This window comes from Rhinatrema bivittatum, chromosome 5 (assembly GCF_901001135.1).
Source record: "Rhinatrema bivittatum chromosome 5, aRhiBiv1.1, whole genome shotgun sequence".
NCBI lineage: Eukaryota > Metazoa > Chordata > Amphibia > Gymnophiona > Rhinatrematidae > Rhinatrema > Rhinatrema bivittatum.
The window spans coordinates 308855508-308873268 of record NC_042619.1 but is presented as its reverse complement, the minus strand read 5'-3'; the positions used below and the strand labels follow the sequence as shown (position 1 = coordinate 308873268).

Here is a 17761-nt window from a genome sequence, read left to right as displayed (position 1 = left end):
GACAACGGCCGGTGTTTCGCGATCAAAATCGCTTCATCAGGAGTAAGTATTCACAAATTCCTTTGTTGCGGCAGATGCTGTAAAGTCAAGAGGACACACACACTACTATCAGCTCCAATAAATACAAAATAGATACTTAACTTAATGTTGAATGTAGCACCGCAAACCTTTCTGTTGGACCTGATGGTCTCACAATATTTTACAGCCGTACGGGACAGGAAACCCTAGGACGCCTTGGTCCTTTAAAAAGCCCGCGCTTTTGCGCACGTAATGACGTCATCACGAAGCTGTCGTCAACGGATGATCGTATTGGAGTATGCTTGTCCAATTAATCTGGGAGCAAATTAATGCTAATCGTTGATGAAAAGATCAATCAAAGAAAAACTTGTAGTTCTAATGTAGAGTTCAGCCCATCCGGTTCTACGGTTTTAAGCCGATGAATCCATCGTTGTTCTGCGCGTAGGAGACGATTGTTGAAATTCCCGCCTCTCCAATTAGGAGACAATTGTTCCAAGACACACACTTTTAACTGTTCAAAGAGGTGTTGGAAAGCCATACAATGTGCAGTTAATGGAGCAGTTATCCGGCCAGTGGAAATACATGAACGGTGTTCTATGAGCCTGGTCTTAAGGGCACGTTTCGTCTTGCCTATGTACAACTTATTGCAGGGGCACTGTATTACGTAAATCACCCCAATAGACCGGCAGTCCGTAAAATTTTTGAGAACGAAAGTGAAATTTTCACGAGTAAAATATATCGCTGATGTTGTAATCATAACTGAACATACTGTGCATTTTCCACATGAAGTGTGAGCTCCAATGGTTGTTTTTGGTTGAGGCATCATTGTATCAGAATGTACTACTAGGTCTTTTATGTTCGAACTCCTGGTGAATGCAAATCTCGGAAAATCAGAAAATTCACGATAAGTTTGTAAAATATGCCAGTTAGCGAACATAATCTGTTTCATTGTCCGGGTCATCGAGGAGTACGGCAAAACACAAGTGAGTATGTCTGAGGTTTCTGGATTTCGTGGCAGAAACAGCCAGTCTCTGTTTGTAAATCTGGCACGAGTGAGGGCTCGCTTCACACAGCGTGAGGGGTAACCTCTATTAATGAATCGTTCTGTAAGTGATGTAGCTTGATAACGAAATTCATCCATGGACGTGCATAATCTTCTTAATCTGAAAAATTGACTTACCGGTAGATTTTCTTTCAGAGCGCGAGGATGTGCGCTACTAAAATGCAGAAAGGTGTTTGAGGCAATTGGTTTCCTATAAATTGAAGTGTCAAAACCCAGATGTCTCTTCTGAATTTTTATATCCAAGAAATGTATCTCTGTGAGGCTTGTTTCAGAAGTAAAATGCAAATGATTATTGCACCCATTCAGCCAAAGTAAAAAATCTTGAAATAATGATAAAGAACCATTCCAGAAAATCAGTATGTCATCAATATACCTCTTCCAAATTTTAATATATTGATGAAAGGGATTGTTGTTATAGATCCAATGTATTTCAAAGTCTGCCATATAGAGATTGGCACCGGACTTGGCGAATCTCTATATGGCAGACTTTGAAATACATTGGATCTATAACAACAATCCCTTTCATCAATATATTAAAATTTGGAAGAGGTATATTGATGACATACTGATTTTCTGGAATGGTTCTTTATCATTATTTCAAGATTTTTTACTTTGGCTGAATGGGTGCAATAATCATTTGCATTTTACTTCTGAAACAAGCCTCACAGAGATACATTTCTTGGATATAAAAATTCAGAAGAGACATCTGGGTTTTGACACTTTGGCACCGGACTTGGCGAATCTCTATATGGCAGACTTTGAAATACATTGGATCTATAACAACAATCCCTTTCATCAATATATTAAAATTTGGAAGAGGTATATTGATGACATACTGATTTTCTGGAATGGTTCTTTATCATTATTTCAAGATTTTTTACTTTGGCTGAATGGGTGCAATAATCATTTGCATTTTACTTCTGAAACAAGCCTCACAGAGATACATTTCTTGGATATAAAAATTCAGAAGAGACATCTGGGTTTTGACACTTCAATTTATAGGAAACCAATTGCCTCAAACACCTTTCTGCATTTTAGTAGCGCACATCCTCGTGCTCTGAAAGAAAATCTACCGGTAAGTCAATTTTTCAGATTAAGAAGATTATGCACGTCCATGGATGAATTTCGTTATCAAGCTACATCACTTACAGAACGATTCATTAATAGAGGTTACCCCTCACGCTGTGTGAAGCGAGCCCTCACTCGTGCCAGATTTACAAACAGAGACTGGCTGTTTCTGCCACGAAATCCAGAAACCTCAGACATACTTGTGTTTTGCCGTACTCCTCGATGACCCGGACAATGAAACAGATTATGTTCGCTAACTGGCATATTTTACAAACTTATCGTGAATTTTCTGATTTTCCGAGATTTGCATTCACCAGGAGTTCGAACATAAAAGACCTAGTAGTACATTCTGATACAATGATGCCTCAACCAAAAACAACCATTGGAGCTCACACTTCATGTGGAAAATGCACAGTATGTTCAGTTATGATTACAACATCAGCGATATATTTTACTCGTGAAAATTTCACTTTCGTTCTCAAAAATTTTACGGACTGCCGGTCTATTGGGGTGATTTACGTAATACAGTGCCCCTGCAATAAGTTGTACATAGGCAAGACGAAACGTGCCCTTAAGACCAGGCTCATAGAACACCGTTCATGTATTTCCACTGGCCGGATAACTGCTCCATTAACTGCACATTGTATGGCTTTCCAACACCTCTTGACAGTTAAAAGTGTGTGTCTTGGAACAATTGTCTCCTAATTGGAGAGGCGGGAATTTCAACAATCGTCTCCTACGCGCAGAACAACGATGGATTCATCGGCTTAAAACCGTAGAACCGGATGGGCTGAACTCTACATTAGAACTACAAGTTTTTCTTTGATTGATCTTTTCATCAACGATTAGCATTAATTTGCTCCCAGATTAATTGGACAAGCATACTCCAATACGATCATCCGTTGACGACAGCTTCGTGATGACGTCATTACGTGCGCAAAAGCGCGGGCTTTTTAAAGGACCAAGGCGTCCTAGGGTTTCCTGTCCCGTACGGCTGTAAAACATTGTGAGACCATCAAGTCCAACAGAAAGGTTTGCGGTGCTACATTCAACATTAAGTTAAGTATCTATTTTGTATTTATTGGAGCTGATAGTAGTGTGTGTGTCCTCTTGACTTTACAGCATCTGCCGCAACAAAGGAATTTGTGAATACTTACTCCTGATGAAGCGATTTTGATCGCGAAACACCGGCCGTTGTCGGGTGTTATTTGGGACAGTGCGGGTTTTCCTGATGCTTTTTTCACTCAAAAACAGGATTTAGAGGATATCTAACGAATTGCCTCCTATTAGAAACACTTTAACAATATTTAGGTAAATACCATGCCGCACATGACGAGAAGTCCGGACGGCAAGTGGGTTCACTGCCGTTGTCAGGCTTGCTGATGCGGTTTAAATTATATAAAAAAGATAAAAATATTCTTGGAAAAATACTATTTTGTAAAAAATTATTTTCAAAACTGCTGTATATTAGCACTTTACAAGAAATTTTCTATACTCTGTTTTATTCTTTTTAAGACATGAAGTTTATGGAAGTAGTCCTTGGTAGTTTGGTTAATAAATGATTTTAGGTTTAGCCGATTATCAATGATAGCTCCTAGGTCTCTTACTTGAGGTGTTTGTAAGTTGGCTGGTGGATTTGTAGTGATGCTGCTGTTTTCCGGGTATATTAGAAGGAGTTCGCTTTTGAAGAATTTAGGATTAGGTTTAGGCTGGAGAGGAGGCCGTTGATTTCTAGAAGGCATTTTTCCCAAAATTCTAGAGTTTTTGTGATGGATTCTTTAGGGGGGATGACGATCTGGACATCATCGACGTATAGAAAGTGTTTTAGGTTCAGTTTGGTTAACAACTGGCAGAGAGGGAGAACGTAAATGTTAAAGAGCGTGGGTGAGAGGGAAAAGCCCTGCGGAACTCCTAGAGAAGAGGGATAGCGCTGAGATTCTTTGTTGTGTATTTTGACCTTGTAGCCTCTGTTCCCAAGGAATGTTTTGAACCAGGCCAGTGCCGTACCTGTTATGCCGATGTTAGCTAACTGATTTAAGAGGATGGAGTGGTTAACAGTATCGAATGCTGCCGAGAGGTCCAGGAGGATCAGTAAGTAGGCGACCTTTATCAAGGCCCATGATGAGGTAATCTGTCAGGGATATGAGTAGTGATTCAGTACTTAATGATTTTCGGAAGCCATATTGAGTAGGGAACAGGATTTTGTGGTCTTTGAGGTAGTCCGATAATTTGGTATTAACTAATTTTTCCATTACCTTGGCTAAGAAAGGGAGATTGGAGATTGGACGAAAGTTGGTAGGATCTTTAGGGTCTAAGTTTGGGTTTTTTTAAGAACGGTTTGATGGATGCAATTTTGAGGTCGTCTGGGTAGATTCCTTGGGATAAAGAACAATTGATAATGTCTGCCAGAGCTTTGGAGATGGTGTCTGGGATTAGAAGAAGCAGTTTGGTTGGGATATGGTCAAATGGATGTGATGAGGGTTTCATTTTCTTCAGTACTGATTGGATTTCTGAAGTTGTGAAGGGTTCGAATGATTGGAAAGAAATGTCTTTGTTGGGGTGGAGATATGTGCTGGATGGCACAGGGGTATTAGACTTCAGCTGAGTTAGAAGGTTAGAGATTTTATTGCTGAAGAAGAGGGCCAATTCATCTGCTTTTTCTTGAGCTTGATTGAGTGGAATGTCAGGAGCATTGATTTGAGTTAAATTTGATACGTAAGCAAAGAGGACTTTTGAGTCGAAAATAAGGTGATGGATCTTAAGAGCGTAGAAATCCCTTTATGTTTTTAATGTAGAGCACTTGTATAGGTGGAGGGCGATTTTGTAAGCGGAGAGGGTGGTCGGTGATGGTGCTTTACACCATTTGCTTTCTTTCTGTCGAAGGGAATGTTTGAGTTTTTGAAGTTCTTCGTTAAACCATGGTTGTCTTTTGGACTCGTTGTGTTTGAGTTTTTTTGTTGCCAGTGGACAAAGTTTGTTTGCTGCCGTTTCTGTTATATTGGACCAGGAGTGGAGGGCTGAATTAGGAGTGGAGACGTCTATGAGAGGGAGTTCTGAGACTAGGTGTTTGTGGAGGTCATCAGAGGAGCAAGATTTCCTGTAAGTAAATTGTGTTTGAGGGAAGTGTTTTTTGCTCGTTTGTGCTAGTGAAATGGTGGTAGAGATTAATGTATGGTCTGACCAGGGGACTGGTTTGCAGACAGGTTGAGCTGAGTGTGAGATGCCTGAGTTCACAAAAATGAGATCCAGGGTGTGACCCACTCTATGGGTAGGTTTGTTGATTATCTGCTTGAATCCCATGGCAGACATGGCGGTTAGGAATGTTTCACAGTTGGTTGAGAGAATGGGGTTGTCGACGTGTAAGTTAAAATCTCCAAGGATTATGGCTGGGGACTCCAGATTTAGGTGTGACGCTGTTAATTCCAGAATGGGTGATGCATCAGAGTTAGAAGGCCTGGGGGGGGGCATAGACTAGTAGGATTTGCAGATGGTCTGATTTGAAAAGGCCTGTTTCAATTTTAGTGGGTGATTTAACTGGATATTGTGCGAGTCTCAGATCTTTTTTGGCTACTAGGAGAATACCCCCGCCCCTTTTTTTCTGTCGGGGAATGGAGAAAAAATTGTAGGATTGTGTTGGGAGTTGATTTATTAGTGCAGTGTCCGTATGTTTAAGCCAGGTTTCTGTTACGGCGCAGAAGTCCGGATTTGCATCCAGCAGAAGATCATTGAGTATTAGCGTTTTCTTGGTGAGGGATTGGGCGTTGAATAGAATTAGGGAGAATAGAGCAAGGCCTAGAATTTGTGTGATGGGGGAAATCATGATGGGAATGAGGGATTTGTAGTTGTGTGGACGGGAAATCATGGAAGGATTTCCTGTGAAGATGGTCCTATGATGGAGAATTGGAATTGGGAGACCAAGAGGCATTATGGCTTAATGTGCCCGGTGAGCTAGTTGTTAGAATGATGTCTTAATTTCTTCGATGAGGGGGGGGTGAAAGTTGATGACAGATGAGTGGTGGAGCCTAGTTAGATGAGTGGTGGAGCCTAGTTGGATGAGTGGTGGAGGCTGGTAGGACGAGTGCTGGAGGCTGGTCTGATGAATGCTGGATGAAGTTAGATGAGTACTGGAGACTGTAGCCTGTGTAACCGTGTTTGGCATCAGTGTCCAGAGAATGGCTTGGCTCAAAGCTTCCAACTTCCGTCTGGATGTACAGGAGAAGCTAGTTCACCTCCCTTGCATAGGTGACAACCTCTTTGAAGATAAGGTTCGAGACACGGTAGCACAATTGGAGAACCACCATGATACCCTTCAACAGCTCATCGCCGAGAGGAGATCACTTCAGACCACTGGGTCCTTACCATCATCCGCCAAGGGTACCATCTCGACTTCAGCCGGCTACAAGAGACCTCTCCCCCATGTCCATCGGGTTCGTCCGCCCAGCAGGTCATTTTTCAACTGAATTCTCCGCGCTTCTGTCAGCAGGCGCTCGTCAGAGCCGGTCAATCGCCCCCAGCAGGTCTGAGGAGTCTATTCCTCATTCCAAAGAGGAACGGCGGCCTGCACCCCATCCTTGACCTCAGGGCATTGAGCAAGTTTTTCGCAAGAGAAAAGTTCAAGATGGTCTCTCTGGATTCGCTGGTTCCCTTTCTCAAGAGGAGACTGACTCTGCTCCCTCGATCTCGAGGCTTACGCTCACATAGCCATTTTCCCTGGCCACAGAAAATACCTCTGCTTTGTGGTGAGGAAGGCTCATTACCAGTGCAGGGTGCTGCTCTTCAGGTTGGCCTCAGCCCCCCCGCGTTTTCACCAAGTGCTTGGCAGTGGTGGCAGCCTATCTCAGGTGTCGGACGGTGCATGTTTTCCTGTACCTAGACGAACGGTTGGTCAAGAGCGATTCCCGTGCAGGGGCCTTGATTGCTTTAGCCCTGACGGTGCAGACAATACAAGCCTTGGGGTTTGTCATCAACTACCCCAAGTTTTATTTCTGCCTGTCTCCTCAGCTGGACTTCAAAGGAGCCAGACTAGACATGGCGCAGGCAAAAGCGTTTCTGCCCCAGGATCGGGCTCTTGCCCTCGCTTCGCTGGCAGCCTTTATCCGCAGCAGCAGGTAGGTGACTGACACATCCTCCAAAACAAGACTCACAAGGATGCCTTTCAAGGGAACACTCCTGTTCGGAAGCAAACTAGAGAAACTAGCCAACAAATAGGGCGACTCCCCACTGCTGCTGCTACCAGAGGACAGGAATAAGAGAAACAAGCAATCCTTCCCCTGAACCTCCAGGGGCAGAGGATCACAGCGCTTCAACCCATAAAGAAGCACATATCAAGCGGCCCGCCCCGCGGGCCAGAGCCAGTCCTTTCGGAACAAGCACAACAAAAGGGGAGCGAGCTCGGGCTCTGGCCCCAGCCGCACCCCACAATGAAAATCAGCTGACCCATCCAAAGGAAGAAGCCATAGGGGGCAGACTTGCCCTATTCTACCAAAGATGGGTCGAGATAATTTCGGACAAGTGGATCCTATCCATCATTCGGGAGGGATATTACCTGAGTTTCCACCACCTCCCTCTGGACAAGTTTATGGAATCTCCCTGCCACAACCCTTCCAAGAGGATGGCAGTGGAAGCTACACTGACCAGATTGCTAGCCTTAGAGGCTATAACACCGGTGCATCCACAACAAATAAATACAAATAAATAAATACAAATAAATTCCATCTATTTTATCGTCCCCAAGAAAGGAAGAACGTTCAGACCCATCCTGGACCTCAAGGCGGTCAACCGTCACCTGAAGATTCCTCGCTTCCGCATGGAAACCCTACGCTCGGTAATAAGGGCGATGCAACTGGGAGAGTTTCTTACATCCCTGGATCTGTCAGAAGCCTACCTACACATTCCGATCCATCAAGAGCATCAGCGTTTTCTACGCTTCTCGATCCTGGATCATCACTACCAGTTCCAGGCACTATCTTTTGGGTTAGCCACTGCACGTCGGACGTTCTCCAAGATCATAGTGGTGTTGGCAGCAACACTGAGGAAGGAAGGAATCCGCGTGCACCCTTATCTGGATGATTGGCTGATCAGAGCAAAATCCCCAGAGGAAAGCCACCAGGCAACCATCAGAGTCAAAACTCTACTGGAGAGCCTCGGGTGGGTGGTCAACACAAACAAGAGCTGCCTGCAGCCCTCCCAATCTCTAGAATACTTGGGAGTCCGGTTCGACACCAAACAAGACAAGGTCATCCTGATACCGACAAGGAGATCAAAACTGATGACCCAGTTACGAACCCTGTTGAGCGAACTTCGCCCCACAGCATGGGATTACCTACAAGTTCTCGGCCTCATGGCATCTACACTGGAAGTAGTGCCATGGACACGAGCTCACATGAGACCCCTTCAAAGCTCACTACTATCACTATGGAATCCACTGTCCCAGAACTACACCGTATGGCTTCAGCTCCCGGACAAAGTTGGGCCCAACTATGATGGTGGCTACAAAAACCCATCTGAGCCAGGGAACGAAGCTATCCTCATCAACCTGGTTCCTACACACCACAGATGCTAGCCTACGAGGATGAGGAGCACACTGCCAGGAGCTATAACCGCCCAAGGGCAATGGAACAAAGAAGAGTCAGGATGGAACATCAATCGCCTAGAAGCCCAGGCAGACAGACTAGCCTGCCTAAGGTTCGTTCACAGACTCCGAGACAAAGCGGTCAGTGTAATGTCGGACAACGCCACAACAGTGGCCTACATCAACTGTCAGGGAGGAACCAGAACATAACAGGTGTCTCTGGAAATAGACCTCCTAATGTCATGGGTGGAAGTGAATCTTCAAGAGATCTCGGTTGTCCACATTGACGGGAAAGACAACGTCGCTGCAGACTATACCTCAGCAGAAAAAGTCTAGATCCAGGAGAATGGAGGCTGTCGACCACAGCATTCCAATTGATAGTAAACCGTTGGGAAACACCAACCATGGACCTCCTGGCAAACCAGTCCAACGCCCAAGTATCCAGTTTCTTCAGCCGCAGGCGGGAACCACAGTCCCAGGGAATCGATACCCTGGTACAGACCTGGCCACAGGAGTCTCTGTTATAAGCCTTCCCGCCGTGGCCCCTATTGGGCGCAATCATCTACAAGTTAGAACACCACAGGGGACCAGTACTTCTAGTGGCCCCGGACTGGCCAAGAAGACCTTAGTACGCAGACATGCGAAGGCTGCTGACAGGGAGCCCCCTGCCGCTACCTCCACACAGAGACCTGCTCCAGCAGGGACCGATCCTCCACGAGGATCCAGCTCGATTCTCTCTTAATGTCTGGCCATTGAGAGGACTCGCCTAAGAAAGAGCGGATACTCGGGGGCAGTAATTGACACCCTACTCCGAGCACGCGAGTTCTCCACATCCCTAACATACATACGGATTTGGAGAATATTCGAAGCTGGGTGTGAGGACCGCGACATCATACCATGCTCGGTCAAAATCCCTGCGATTTTGGAATTCCTGCAAAACGGCCTACAGAAGGGATTGTCTCTCAACTCCATCAAGGTACAGGTGGCCGCATTGACATACTACGGAACCAAGACGAGAGCGATAGCATAGCCTCTCACCTGGATGTCTCCCGCTTTCTGAAAGGAGTCAAGCAGATCCGACCACCCCTGAAGTGTCTGGTGCCTCTTTGGAATCTCAACCTGGTCCTAGATTTCCTAGCAGGAACCTCTTACAGACCTCTCTGTGGCCTGTCTCTCCTACTATTAACACTGAAGACAGCCTTCCTGCTGGCAGTCTGCTCGGCCCGTAGTATATCCGAGCTACAAGCACTGTCCTGCCGACAGACTCACCCCAGGGACCATCCAGTAACGTACAGTTCCGTCATTCCTCCCCAAAGTGGTGTCTCACTTCCATCTCAACCATACCATCTTGCTACCATCGCCAGATGAGCATAAGAATTCGGAAGAGGCTTGAAGTCTACGCCATCTCAACATCGGCAGGCTCCTAGTCCGATACCTGGAAAAGTCGGAATCCGTACGAAAGACGGACCACCTTTTTCATCCTTCACAGCGGGAAGAGACAAGGGGAAGTGGCCCGCTGGACCATAGCCCGCTGGATCAAGGAAGTCATCAAGGCGGCCTACGTAGAAGCAGGTAAACCACTGCCTATACAGGTCAAGGCTCTTTCTACTAGAGCCCAGGCAGTGTCCTGGGCGGAAACCAAGATGCTGTCACCCGCCGAGATCTGCAGGGCAGCGACATGGTCCTCCATACACACCTTCTCCAGGTTTTACCGCCTGGACGTTCAGCTCGGGAGGACACAGCATTTGCAAGGGCAGTACTAAGTGGGTCACGGGCAGCCTCCCACCTGGTTCTGGAGTAGCTTTTATACATCCCATTGGTCCTGAGACCATCTGCTACACGCTAGGAGATGGAGAAATTACTTACCTGATAATTTCGTTTTCCTTAGTGTAGACAGATGGACTCAGCATCCCACCCACGGCTGCTGTTACTCATGGAATTCTCAGGGGACATCCCCGGGAGCGAGTGATTCATGGGTAAGCCATGCTTTCCTTCATCTAGGACATCTATCCTACCGGGTGTTGACGTTTCGCGGTTGAGGGCACTGGCGGACTCCAGCTATAGCCAATTCAACCAGTTCAAATTAATTAAGTTAACCAAGTTATAAAGTTAATCAAGTTATCCAGGTTATAAAGTTAATCAAGTTATTCAAAATATCCAGCCATACATATATCCACAATACTTTTCGAGGAGAATACTGAAGAGCTGCACTTCCTGCAGCGATATATGTACTAGGGCTGACGTCAGATTGAAATCTGATCCATCTCCAACTGCTATCAGGAGTACACTATACCCATTGGTCCTGAGTCTATCTGTCTACACTAAGGAAAACAAAGTTATCAGGTAAGTAATTTCTCCAATATTATAAAATTGCAATACATTCATTTTACAATCATGAATAAGCATCAATTACAAATTAACATCTAAACCTGCAAAGACATAAAAGTTACTATTTACTAATTTCATTTAAATCAACATTTTAACATAAATTTATAAAAACCAGGCATAAAAATATAAAGGATAAGTAATAAAATAAAACCACAGCAAAGAATCACTATCTAAGAACTGGCTGAAGTACAGTAAATGAAGTACATGAAGCTGTAAAATCTAGAATTTTGGCCTTTTCTTCACTATTATATAGTTTTTAAAGTACTGAAAGATCCAGAAAAGCAGGGGTGTCTTGGTTGTGAAGATGCAAGCTGTCCTGCAGTGGTGACATCACATCTACCGTACCACAAAAACAAGTGACGTCTCTGGGCTGTGGAAGTGATGTAACCACTCCAGGCTGGGTTGGCTGTAAATCTTGTCACCCCTCTTCAACCAGAGTTCCAAGGAAGACTGAACTCCTTTCCCCCATGGCAGTGACCCACCATTTACGCAGAGGCTCCCAATGTGGCTCTCAGCACAAAAGATTTGCCCACCCTTGCATACAATGCAATAGCCGTAAATCAAACAGCTTAGCACCTCCTAAATATTAGAGCAATAACTTAAATTCCTGATTTGAAAAGATACAAGGGCATATACTTGAACTTTTGGACCTCCGAGACAAAACCCTTCAAGATGGATTCCTTCTATACCATCCTGAAAAAGGTTTGCATGTCCTAAAAGGTGGAACTTCAGGGGTTCTTACACTACATAATACAGGACAGCCATTATCAAAACAGAGCTGTGCCCTGAAATCTGGCATCATTCAGTGATAATAGGTCCTCGTTTTCTTAAGAGTATGCCTCTGGGCCCAAGGAGTGTTTATTTCCTACACCATCTTTTTTAAATAAAGAAAAGGGTGCATGGGGGTAAATTGCTGGCGCAGCGATTACTACCCTTGACCAGTAAGCCTTGATGCTTTTGACACAACTGCAACATCGCGCTCTGCTTTGGTGGGGGGAAGGGGAAGAGGAATTGGATTCAAATGATAACAAACACGGGCCCTTTTATAGTCTGGGGTACTGATACACAGACACAAGGGAAAAAGCACAGAAGTGGCCAAGTCCATAAGCAAAGCACGTCAAGCAGCACTGTCTGAATTTTCAAGAAGGCTCATCACCCATTTAAAATGTTGCTAGCAGTAAATTTTTTATGGGATTAGAAGGCTTGGGAATAACTGCACGGAAAGGCAGTTTCTACCCTTAACAGAAACATGGGCATAATTTGCACAGCAAATACTACCATAAGAAGCTTACTGGGCAGACTGGATGGACCATTTGGTCCTTTTTTGCTGTCATTACTATATTACTATATGGTACAGATAAGAGTCTGTTTTTCAAAGATCACTTTTTGGGTGAAAATATTGTGATCACCTCCAGCAACTTTATGTCTGTAATTTTTGTTAACAAATGGGTAGGCAAGAAGAATGACGTTAAAAAAAATCTACTCTACTACTACTTTGGGCAAAGACTCAGCTTAACAGTATTTTAGTGGCCCATATCCTAGGGAAGGATAACATTCAAGCACATTGGCTCAATAGACATTGTTTGGATCCTGGAGGATAGGAGCTAAATCAACAGATCGTTCTCCCACAGTGGCCTGGATAGCATCTTGATACAGCAAAGACAGGAAACTTCTTCAGCTGGAGCCCAGCCCTTCAGGTGGTAGCCACAGATGTATAGGCCACCCCAGTTGGAGAGATGTCTTCTTATGTTTTTGCTCATTGGAACATAATGTCAAGAGTGTTTAACAGTCCAAGATCATAATGGGGACATGAGTATGATCACTCCTTATTGGCCCAGGTGGTCTTGGTTTCCAAGGTTAGTGAATCTGTTCAGATCAGAACCTTTGCATCTGCCAGTAGAAGTACAGTAGATCTAATCCAGACTGTCTAAAACCGATGGCCTAGATGTCCAGACTGGTGAGGAAAAGTATAATATAATGAGAATTATGGCTTATTTTTTGTACGTTCTGGTTATTTTAGTTTCCCACAACTCTATCTTTAATTGTAGAGTACCCTTTTTTCCAGGTTTTTAGAAGATTATTCTGAGTGCACAACTATGTTTGATTAGTATTTTTCATTTTTATAAGACTGTGGAAATTCTTGATTGGAAGGAATGAAGCATTAGTAATCTTCACCAAATAGAACTGCAAGTCTTGGGAGAAGAGACTAAATTAGTCTCAGTCCTTTAAAAAAAAAAAAAAAAGCACATCACTCTTGCACCCAGACTAGTATGGAAAGCTAATGTAACTGGAATTAAGGAAAGCTAAATTTTCCCATTAAAGTACATACTGTAAGATGAAATTTGTGTGTGTATATGATACATATATATGCACACTTAAAATTCTTTCTTCCTCCTACTGAAGGTTCAGCACTCACTGAATCCACTCGGATTATCATCTGTTTTCTAATTGGGGTTCTCTGGTTTTGAACGCACACCTTTGTGGCTTCATACCTTCAGGTTCTCTTGACCTCCTCTGTCTCTCAACTCATCCTAAACAGTACTAAAATATATAGTTTCTTTCTCTGTAATATCACCCAATATGCTCCTTTCTGAATACAGTACCAAAACTTCTATCTACTTATAGTAAAAATTCTTCAGAGGGATAGATGTGCAAGTTTGATGTAGCGAAAAATGACAGGAGTTGGGTATCACCTTATAGGCTAACCAATTTATTGAAGCATGAGCTTTTGAAGACAGTGTCCGCTTCATTAGTATCCACTTGTAGCGCTTCCCCCTAAGACTATTGCAACCTGCTTCTCGCAGGCATCTCTCTCCACTACATTGGCTTCCCATCTACTTCTACATACAGTTCAAGCTTTATTCTGCAGCAACTCATTGCTTCTTTTCTTCCCCAACATCCCTCTTCCTTCCTACATTGATTGGATAAGCTGCTCTTCTCTGTGTCTGTCTCCTCCATCGCCAACTTTTGGCTCTCCTCATTCCACCTTTTTCAGCCTTCTGCAGCCTTCCTGAATTGGATTGTCATGGCTCCTCTCTGGCCATATTAAAGTCCTGCTTAAAAAAAAAAACCCATGGTTTTGAGGTTGTTTTTAAAATCTTGAACCCTGATTTCTTCTGATCATGACCAAAAAGTTATACAAATGAATAAATTATTATTCTATCTATCTATCTATTTATTTATTTATTTATTTATTTATGGTTTTTATATACCGATCTTCTTACATTATAATCAAATCGGTTTACAGAGAACAGTTGAATAAACTTGCTTGGGGGCAATTACATATAACGAAGAACTTTTTGAATAACATTTTGAAGAACTTTTTGAATAACAGTTAAACTGTTAAACTGGAAGAGCAAAAATTCAATTTTATTTAAAAAGAAAGGTATTTAAATATTTCACAAGGCACTCGCAGATCTTGCTGTGTATTTCATATTATAAAATCTTACATCCTCAAAGGAGTTTTGCATCATGTAGGATTTGAAAGCATTGCCATAAGGACACATGATAGCAAAGTCTCACTTTTATCTAAACATACAGACTAGGGATTTATGCTTTTTTCCTCGATCAGCATTCTTATTAGGATCAACTGTTACCCCAGGAGACACTTTTTGTCTTCTGGTTACAGAACATGTAGTAGCCAGAGATAATGTAGAGTATTGAAAGAAAACTCATGAACGTGGATCATTGAAATGCATATACCGTATCTGATGGGTTGGAGGAGGTGGTGTGTATGTACGGGGAGAGAGCTGTGAAATGATAATGGGATTGCATCTGAACATTCAAGGCTCCACTGGCATTAAGACTTGGAAATCTCTTGAATGCTGTTGGATACAAATTAATTTATTGATTTTAAGTTATCAGCTGTTGTATTGTGAGAACTTTGATACTTAAAAGAGGGTATAGGCAGGAGGATGGTCACAAGAAACAAGGAGATAGGGAATAACAATTTTGTTTGTTTCTCTCTGCAGTAAACAACACAAGTCCCCCAAAGACCCTCTATGTAATGTCTGATGCAAAGCTGTCTGCGCTCACTAAATCTGTGAGTCCTGATACCACTTCAATGCCTCTCAAGACGACATCTGTTAATGTGCCCACAGCAGCAGTGACATTTAATAATCCTAGTTCAGCATGTACCATGGTGCTGTCCAAGATGGAACCTGTTCTGCAGACCAACTCCAAAGCGATAATCCTGACTCCTACTCTGGCTACAGGGAATAGTGATGGCATACTGACAGAGAAGGTTGAAGTCCTGAGCAGAGGTGGATTAGTGTCTGCTGTTGGTTATGTCTCTGGAGCATCGGAAACCACAGGACAAGCCTCTTCTGTCATGGATGAAGGAAGTGTAACAGTTCCAGCCAGGGAGTTTCTTCCTAACAGACATGTAATGCAGCAGGGTGATGTGCTCACTTTACCACATACAACACTTATAACCCTGTCAGGCAACAGTGTAGCTACCACTTCACTCATAGCAACTACAAGACCCCCAGGATCCGTGTCCACGCAGAAGTGAGTGCTGTTTGTGATAACAGTGAAAGACAAAACAATGAAAAAAGGGACTAATGAGGAGGCTTCCCTTATATGTAGGATGGGTTTGGTTAAGTAGCTACCTACCCCTAATGTAAGACAACAAGGGACTAGTGAGCTGCTATTTCTCATATATCATTTCAGCTCCAAGATATGTTATAGTGAACTTTCTTTCTCTGTTAATAAAGTGCTGTCACATTTTGAATTTTGTCAATTTTTAGAATTATGGAATTTCATCTTTAACAATTTTTTAATTTTAAGAAATCAGCAATCATGACTGGGTCTTATGAATGGTCTATTTATGAATAAAACAACACAGATTTAAGGTGTGATGCTCTATAACTAAAATAGCTTGCACAAGTTGAAAGACAGGGGTCATCTTAATGCAAATTCCACCTTAATGCTGGAAGACTCTTCCTTAGCATCCTACTACACTAGGCCAGAGATGTGGACTATCACCTCCTAATAATAGATGTAGATAGAAGATACATCTTTTCTATGACATCATCACTAGTACTTAGGATGGTACAGCTCAGTATTGTATGTCTCCAGCAGATGGTAGGGCAAGTACTGGTCTGGTGCAGAAGGATACTGGGCTCCCAGGAAAGTCTTCAGCCTATTCTTGGTTGCGATAGTATCAGAGTTGTGCCCAGGTTATCAGCCTTAGGGATGAGGTCTTGAGCTTCTAGGGCAAATGGTTCCTTGTGTGTTCCTTTAGCTGAGCAGATCAGGTTTTCTCTCTGCTTGAGCATTTTGTTGGAGGACTCCCTACTGTTTTGTGGTCCTGGTTGAGCCCTGAGGTAGTGAGAGGAGGCAGAAGAGATCCTCTGGGTGGCTCCTTTCACTCAGACATCCCCTGTGTTTGATTTTTGTTTCTCTCTGTCGCATTATCCCTGGTCCTTCTTCAGGCCCCTCTGCTTGTGCTGGGGCAGTCATGAGTAAAGCTGCATTTAAAAAACATGCATATTCATTATGGATATCCTGAAAAGCAGAATAGCTATGAATTAAACACTGCTTCCTCACAGGGCAAGCAAGATGGTAGTCCTCACATGTGGGTGACATCACAAGATGGAGCCCTGTATGGAAAACTTTTCTGTCAAAGTTTCTACAAAGCTTTGACTGACAGTGGTACACTGAGTGCACTGAGCATGCTCAGCCTGCAATTATCCCTGTGACCACAGGTGTCTCCCTCAGTCTTCTTTTTTCCGCTCTGCAGTAAACATAGCGGTTAGGAGCTCTGTGAGAAATTCTAACACTTTATCTTAACGGAAACACTTAAACTTTTACTTCACAAACACTTTTTCCCTGCACAGGTCTCCCTTCGCGTACATTTATTCGGCGCTCGGTGAGTACTATGCCCTGTTTTTCGGTCGGTTCCTGTCACCTCCCTGGCCTGCCAACCAACTACGGCCTTCCCTCTCCCTATGTTTTCAGTTAGCCACACATAGCCTGTGAGTGTGACACTCTGCCTGGTTACTAGTGCTAGTGGGACAGGGACTTCCACGGTTTCTGATGCTGCCAGGGCTCCTGTCGATTTCAAGTCCTTCGATTTCCTCGGTATCCTCGCGCAGTCGATTCCCCCATCACTACCATCGGTACCCCCTTTTAGACCGCCCTGGATTCTTCGATGCCATCGGTACCCCTCTCCCCATGGTACACTGATGCCATCAATCCCTGCATCGTTTCTATCAGTGCCATCCATATTTTTCATCCATGACACTGATTTTTCCTTGGGTTTCATCGGTGCCATCATTGCCTGGATGGATGCCATCGATGCACACCTTTGTGTCATCGGTGCCATCCATGCCCAGGTCGATGCCATTGTCGCCCAGGGCACTTCCATCAATGCCATCATTTATTTTATCTATGTCATCGATGCCGAGGACATTTCCATCTATGCCATCGTCCATGGCATCGATGCCCAGGTCAATTCCATCGATGGCATCTGTGCCAGGGTCGATTCCATCGGTGGCATCGATGCCTGGATTGATTCCCTCGGTGACATCGATGCCCGGGTCGGTGGCATTGATGCCAAGGTCGATTCCATCGATGGCATCGATGCCAATGTCTGTTCCATCGATGGCATTGATGCCAATGTCGGCCATGCCGTCGATGTTGTCGGCGCC

At 43.9% G+C, this 17761-nt stretch overlaps 1 protein-coding gene across 6 annotated transcripts in view; it reads left to right on the top strand.

Annotated features, from left to right (window-relative positions):
- KANSL3 (KAT8 regulatory NSL complex subunit 3) overlaps positions 1-15849 on the top strand; it is a 331289-nt gene extending 315440 nt beyond the window's left edge. For 4 of the 6 annotated variants that reach the window (XM_029604292.1, XM_029604291.1, XM_029604289.1 and 1 more), the window contains one exon: positions 15080-15849. In XM_029604292.1, the coding sequence (XP_029460152.1) occupies positions 15080-15621 (542 nt within the window). In that variant the 3' untranslated portion in view covers positions 15622-15849. The remainder of the gene's footprint in view (positions 1-15079) is intronic. The other 2 variants (XM_029604293.1, XM_029604294.1) reach the window with 2 other exon arrangements.
- Positions 15850-17761: the final 1912 nt, after the last annotated feature.